The sequence below is a fragment of the Alosa pseudoharengus genome, unplaced genomic scaffold (genome assembly GCF_046254945.1).
Source record: "Alosa pseudoharengus isolate Yale_2024_CS ecotype anadromous, Long Island Sound unplaced genomic scaffold, YU_APseudo_1.1 YU_APseudo_1.1_scf_6, whole genome shotgun sequence".
Classification (NCBI taxonomy): Eukaryota; Metazoa; Chordata; class Actinopteri; order Clupeiformes; family Clupeidae; genus Alosa; species Alosa pseudoharengus.
Window position 1 is genome coordinate 32,699,986 of NW_027468848.1, and position 7,500 is coordinate 32,707,485.

At 43.7% G+C, this 7,500-nt stretch overlaps 1 protein-coding gene across 2 annotated transcripts in view; it reads left to right on the forward strand.

Annotated features, from left to right (window-relative positions):
- The window catches only part of rasgef1ba (RasGEF domain family, member 1Ba), a 48,570-nt gene extending 43,923 nt beyond the window's left edge, over positions 1-4,647 (forward strand). For both annotated transcript variants that reach the window (XM_076270297.1, XM_076270299.1), the window contains exons 12-14: positions 286-409; positions 1,626-1,698; positions 2,631-4,647. In XM_076270297.1, coding sequence (XP_076126412.1) covers positions 286-409; positions 1,626-1,698; positions 2,631-2,655 — 222 coding nt within the window. In that variant the 3' untranslated portion in view covers positions 2,656-4,647. The remainder of the gene's footprint in view (positions 1-285; positions 410-1,625; positions 1,699-2,630) is intronic.
- Positions 4,648-7,500: the final 2,853 nt, after the last annotated feature.

The following is a 7,500-nucleotide window of genomic DNA, read 5'->3' on the forward strand; positions in this document are numbered from 1 at the left end:
GGGAAGTATCGTTGAAAGCCTCTTGAAGGAAAATTGTGTGTGACTGAGTCAATGTGTCTGTGTGTACACTTGTGTGAACATGGGAGTGTTTGTGCAGTGTCACTCAAAACTGATGATGTTCGTGTGCGCTTTCTGTGTGCTTGTCGTGGTTGTGTGGCGGAATACATCAGTGTGTGTGTGTGAGTGTGAGTGTGAGTGTGAGTGTGAGTGTGAGTGTGAGTGTGAGTGTGAGTGTGAGAGTGAGTTCTCTCCTGGTGCTGATGGAATGCTGTGTGTGTCCTGCAGAAATTCTGGGAGATGGCCAAGCAGGTGAGCGAGCTGATGACCTGGAAGAAAGTGGAGTGTCCGTTTGAGAGGGACCGCAAGATCCTGCAGTACCTGCTCACCGCCCCCGTGTTCAGCGAGGATGGTAAGCAACACTCTCTCTCTCTCACTCTCTCTCTCACTCTCTCTCTCTGTCTCTCTCACTCTCACTCACTCACTCACTCACTCACTCATGTATGTATAATCATAGACAGACCAGCACACACACCAAAATGCTCACAGAGACATGGACATCGACACAGACACACACTCAGAAACAGACACACACTCCGACACAAACACAGACGTCATGTAGCAGGCAGACGTGAGCGAGATGATTGATCATATCTCGCTGTGTCTGGCACACACACACACACACACACACACACACACACACACACACACATACACACCTCTAGACTGTCTGAGGTGGAGACTGATGCAGTGCTGTGGAATGCAGTGTGTCGGGCCAGCGTGCTGTGAACACACTCCACCACACAGCTCCACCAGCTGTCACTCACTCGCGCTCAGACGTCACCTCCACAGACCTGCCCATAGCCAGACACACAGACAGGACAACTGTACGCCTGAGCCATCGCAGCACCTGCTTATTCTTTATACTAGTCTCTCCCTCAGCCCCCCCCTCTCTCTCTCTCTTTCTCTTGCTCTCTCTATCTTTTTCTTTCTCTCCTCTCGTCTCTCCATTTCTCTCCCTCCCTCTTTGTTTACCTCAATTTCTCCCTCTGTCTGTCTCTGTCTATCTCTCTCTCTCTTGCTGTCTTCATCTGTCGTTTTCTGTCATGTTTCCCATTCTCCCATTCTGCCTCTTTCTCTCCCTCTTCCTCCCTTTTTTCTTCTCCTCCCTCTGCCCATGGGGAGATTAGACCTGTCGTAGTGATTAGCCCCAGTCGTGTGCGAGGTCAGCACAGATTTCCCATAATCCCTGGCTCCTTTTGGGCCGCCCGCAGTGGGCCGCAGGTGTCTGGCGTCTCCTGGTTGCATAACAGCAGAGGATTGTGGAAGCCAGATTCTCCTGTAGGCCAAACACAGCGTGTCTGGCTAGAAGCAGTCACGGAAAGCTCACACACACACACACACACACACAGACACACACACACACACACACACACACACACACACACAGACACACACACACACACACACACACACTCACACACACCTACTGAGAAAGAGAAGTGAGATATAGAGAGAGGAATGACGGATTGAAACCAGATGAAAGACAAAAAGAGGTGTTCTAATCTGTCTATCAGAATCAGAATACCGTTTACTTATCTCTCTCCCTCTTTCACCCTGTCTTTCAGCTCTGTGTCTGGCGTCTTATGAGAGCGAAGGACCAGAGAACAACATGGAGAAAGACAGGTGGAAGTCTTTGAGGTGAGTTCAGCAACACACGTGTGTGTCTGTATATATATATGTGTGTGTGTGTGTGTGTGTGTGTGTGTGTGTGTGTGTGAGAGAGAGAGAGAGAGAGAGAGAGAGAGAGAGAGAGAGAGAGAGAGAGAGAGAGAGAGAGAGAGAGAGAGAGAGAATTATGATGATTTCTGAGGTGAGATAAGGACAAGGTTTTTTGTGTGTGTGTGTGTGTGTGTGTGTGTGTGTGTGTGTGTGTGTGTGTGTGTGTGTGTGTATGAACACAGATGGATGTCCTGGGAGGGTACAGTATGTTGCCTGTGCTAGTCCCCTCCTCAGTGCCCAGTCCACAGTCACGTTTTCTGATATCAGTCCAGAGTGTTTTTCCACTGTGACAAGAGCTATTCCTCTAGCACACACACACACACACACACACACACACACACACACACACACACACACACACACACACACACACACACACACACACACATACACTCATGGAAGCACTACTGTCAGTCTGTCACTATGAGGAAACCACTCCAGAGCTGTCAGGAAGTAAAGTGTCAGCTCAAGGCTACCCCCTACCCAGTCTCATGGTCATTCCCTAAGCATCCCTCAACACAGACACACAGACACACAGACACACACACACACACACACACACACACACACACACACACACACACACACACACACACACACACACACACACACACACACACACACACATACACACACACACACACACACACACAGAGGGAGAGAGAGAGAGCGAGAGAGAGAGACCTAAGACAGACAGGTAGCCAGACAGAGGGAGGAGACTCCATGGGCTCTATGTTTGCACGGTGGGTGTGATTGGTGATTGAGAGTGCGCTGGCGTACACATTTGTGATTTGGTTATTGTGGGTCAGGGCTTTAATGTGTCTTAATGTTGTGTCCTCTCCTCTCCTCAGGTCTTCCCTGCTCAATCGGGTGTAGGCATCTCAGATGAGGGGGGATCCTTCTGCTCAACCAGCTGTGACACCCTCACTCTGTGACACCCCATGCCCCCTCCAAACAAACAAGCAAGACCAGCAGCAGCAGCGACAGATGGACACCAGGCCCGGTCAGCAGTATCCCTGTTCTCAAAGGGAAGCGACAATCCTATCCACTCTGGGCTGAGGAACGACCTGGCTGTGTCCCATTGCTCGCGCCGCTTATGTTTCGTTTCGTTTGCGATTTGTCTAAAACAGAGGATTTTGTGTTCTCTTGCTCGTCCTACTGGATATTTCAGAACTGCTTTTTTCATCTCTTTGTATGAATTTGTACTCAACGTACTTCACTTGTATTATTATTAATATTGTTGTTATTATTATTTGTTATTTTTGTCGATTTGTTTGTTTTGTTTGTGGGTGGTTGTGCCACCTAAGAGGTATACAGCACTGGTGCTGTTTTTCGACGTTCCCTGTAGGGAGGACATGGATTCGGACAGTGTTGGGAGATTCAACCCTTTCTGTTCCAGGGCGTTTCCTCTAAAAACAGTCTCGACACTCAGAGTTAGCTGCTGGCTGGCCAACTCAACTTTGAATGGAGTTTCCAAATATGAAAAAAGACATGAAATAAATATGTTGTCAATGTATCTAAAAACTACAAATACCAGCATTGTGCATTCTGGATATCGGCACTGTATCTTGATATCATGTACCTGTCATGCATTTTAAATCAATTTATTTTGCTGAAGTCAAGTTTATTTTGTCATGTTTACTTTCCTGTTCTGTGTATCTCTAAATAGGTATTATTTTTATACACCTGTGTGCATGTCTGTTTGTGTTGATGTGAGTGTGTGTTTGTGAGCGTGCATGAGACAGAGAGAGGAAAGGAAAGGGAGAGAAAGATAGAGAAGATACAAGTACATATGTGGGTGGTGTTAATCGTGCCCTTTTGCAGCTAATAGTGACGTAGCGCTTGATGTAGATTATGTTGCCCCAGTTAATGTTAAGCTGTTCAGACACCACCATAGTAGGAGCTCTCCTTAATCTTCCCCTTCCGCTTAAATCTAACAGACCCTATCTCAGCTAACCTTAACCCCCACCCTCCACACACACACACACACACACACACACACACACACACACACACACACACACACACACACACACACACACACACACACCAGGAGGGCACTTGTGTTTCCGTTACAAGGCGTTTCGTTCCTTCCTGACAAGTCCGTCTCGGAACAGGTCACACTCTGTCTGCAGACCCCCTCTGCAGATGGAAGCAGAGGAAGTGTTCTAGATGACATGCCACTGATAAGACACTGTGTTATATGAGACGAGCCGTCACCCTTATCATCCTGGGAGCCTGGCCCTGGCTGACTGTGTGTAAAGCAGTGACATATCACCCCCTGGTGGTAGCGTCCAGCAAGAGCAACTGAAGACTTTAGAGTAGGTGGACGTTGGGCTATGTTTTCTCTGCCCTTCCATACAAATTCCAAGAGCGTTCTCTTGTGTGATTGTTCCATTTATTATTATTATTATTATTATTATTATTATTATTATTATTACAGTATTTTCCCAGTAGTTTATTTATGTTTTCCCAAACTGTAGTTGTGTTTTATATGTTGATATTTACCATTTTTTTTTTATTACCCTGCTTTATACTAGGTACATAATAACATATTTTGTAGCTATGAGATATTTCCCTATCTAATATTTTTTTATAAAGCTTTTTATGAGCGAATGTGTTTTTTGGGTGACAGCGTGCAAAATGAAGTTGAGTCAATTAACTGATGTCTCGCTTACCTTGTTTTTGCTTTTCCCATCGAAAGGAAACTCAGAAATATGCTGTGCTTTTTTTTTTTCTTTCCCTGGCCCTGTGTACATTGTTGTGTATTTGAAATGTTTGGATGACGTAGAAGAATCCTTGAGATATGAAGCTGTTGTGTTTGAAGGAATAATGAATTTAATAAAAAGAATGCACATGAAAAATTAACTTCTGGTACAATGTGTGTTTTTTTTTTATCTCAGCCTATATTTAGCTTCAATCAGAAAACAAGGTGAACTCACTAGCGTAACAGTAACAAATTCAGAATAGCATGTTTGCACTCATGCCCTCAGGGGTGGGGTGAGAGACCAGGCCCTCTATGGTTGTTTTATCACGTCACTTTACGCTTTAACCTCCATCACTGAGCCACTGTGTATTTCATCACACACACACACACACACACACACACACACACACACACACACACACACACTCACACTTTCACAGTCTTACATGAGTGCTTTCTTCTGGGCACATTTCTACTGTTTCAAGATTTGATTCTCATTCAGGCGCAAACATTCATAGCCCCCCAGAGACAACTGAAGAGTTCAAAAGCCTGACAAAAATAACCTATTTGAGAATAGCAGTGAGGATTTATCTGAAGTGCAGGTGTAAGTCTCAGACTGCCTCAACTTTATGGACTAGAGTTGACCCACAGACTCATCACATAGACTCACTCTTTTAACCAAAAGCTAGTTTGGTTTGGTCAATGACAAAGGGTGTGTACTATAAAGATAGAAAATAAATCCCCCTGTATATGATGTTATTCATGAAATTACATACGGTAACTTAGTTGACATGTCATACAACGCATAGCCACAGGTGTAGTCTTGAGCAAAATCTGCAGATTTAGCATACACCTAATGATGTTTTCTTTAGCTTAGAAGAATTGGAGATTTTTGCAGATGGTACCCAAAGGTCTAGCCCCATCATTTCTGGTGTTGTACCCTTTACAGAAAATAACTAGGCCTATAATGAATCCTATAGTATTTTAGGACAAAATATCATAGTAATCTTATAGGAGTACTAGAGATATTATATGAATATCATATACTATAGAAGTAGTATAGGACTGTACACACTTATGAGCTGAACACTATAGAGGGTAAGGATATTATAGAGGTATTACAGAACATCAAATATGTTTTATTCACTGCCATAGAACTGCTATATAAATCTTATAGTATAGATCTTTTTCGTAAGATACCTTTACTTTGCAGTTTATTTCTGGTCGGTTGAGGGCAGAAATGTATTGCACACAAGTCTTATTTTATCAGTAGTGTAAAACCTACTGCGAGAGGATTTGTGTAAAACTGGACGTAGGGTAATTGATTTATTGGAATGTGGTTCCCTCTTGTGGTCATAAATGGACGTTCATATTTTTTGTAAGGGTGAAAGGCGTAGCCTACAGTGTTCCTCGTGTTGTAGGCATATTCACATGGACATGTTTTGTGCACCTCTGTGACACGAAACCAACAACCTCACTGACTACGTGAAACAGAAAACAAAGCAGAATAGACTGTTGAATATATTCTACTGGTGAATTGGGCCACTTTCTGCTATGAACGCAGTCATCACACACAACTTTATGATCCGATTTAATCTTCTGACCAGTTCACAGATCAAACCCCCAAAACAGTAGTATCAAGAAAACGCCTACCATGCAAGCTTAGCCTACTAAGCACAATTGCTGGGCTTTTATTATTTAACGCCAGAACATAATTGACAATTGACAAAGATAACAAAGATAGACTACACACGTTTGGATCATACTTATTTAAATCACTTATATAAAGTTGCTTTCATTTCAGATGCATCTTTATCATAGCTATACTATTGTAAAGAAAAGCCCCTTGCAAGATGTGATCGAGCGCCTCTATGATCTCGTGCTTGGTGTGGCGCAACGCAGCCGCAGATGCTCAAACGCGCAAAGATAGACTCAGTTGTGTCCAACTAGGCTACAAACGTCTCCACGTAAGGATAAATAATAAAACCATCGTCAGCCATGGGGGCAACGCGCCTGCACATTCAGGCTGGATAAGTGAAGCGGAGCAGGGTTGGTCCACTGGGACCTTCGCGTAGGCTGAGCAGTCCAGCACTCCAATCTCGCCGAGCTGTCAAACCTGCCCTGCTCGTTGAGAGAGGAGATATTCAAACAAACTGCGTTTTGATGGTCATTTTTTACGTCGACGTTGCTTGTTCCCTGGCACTGATGAATTGAAGTTCAACTAGGCTTACTTATTTGGACCGTGGATCAACCTAAAACCGGTAACGTACCCTAAGACATTAGAATTGATTTTCATCAAGACCACTGTAAAATGTTTGAAGTAGCTACCCCGACGCCAAATCATGAACAGGTGTAATGTCAACGGAATGAATGGTTTCACATGTTGGCATGTATGAATACTGTGTGTATATTTTATTCTGCGTAAAAGAACAAACAGGCTATTTCAATGTTTTAGTTTTTTTTGTTTTTTGAAGTTGAACTATGCAAATCGGATTTACACTTTTTTGCACTCACATTTCTCTATTATTCATGGGCCCATCAAGCTGTCAGCAGGGAACAGGAACTGCGCTGTTTGTTGGAAGTTCAAACCGTGGCTCGGTTGCTATAGGTCTTGGAGGTAAAACTCTTGAAATCCATCTATTGCAAAAATTCGATCAGTTATATATTTTTATGATCATATTTAGCCTAAGTGTTTCATCTTCAGCTCAGTCCCTCTCTTCTGTGTAGTAGGCTACAGTGAGAAAGCACAACATGGATAGGAATGTAAATTGCACTTATTCTCGAGACATCACTTTGATTTAGCCAGTTTCTGACCAAGTTTGCCTTACTTCTACGTATTTACCATTGCTAGATCATTTTCATTGTGTCCTAGTTTGTAGTCTTTCACAAAAGCCCTTGTTGTTGTGATAATCTGTGGGCTTTCGGTCTGAAGCTTGGTCTGAAAGAGAGCCTGTGTGTGAGTGTGTGTGTGTGTGTGTGGAGGAGTTGGACTTGGAGGAAAGGTCCCCTGCAAA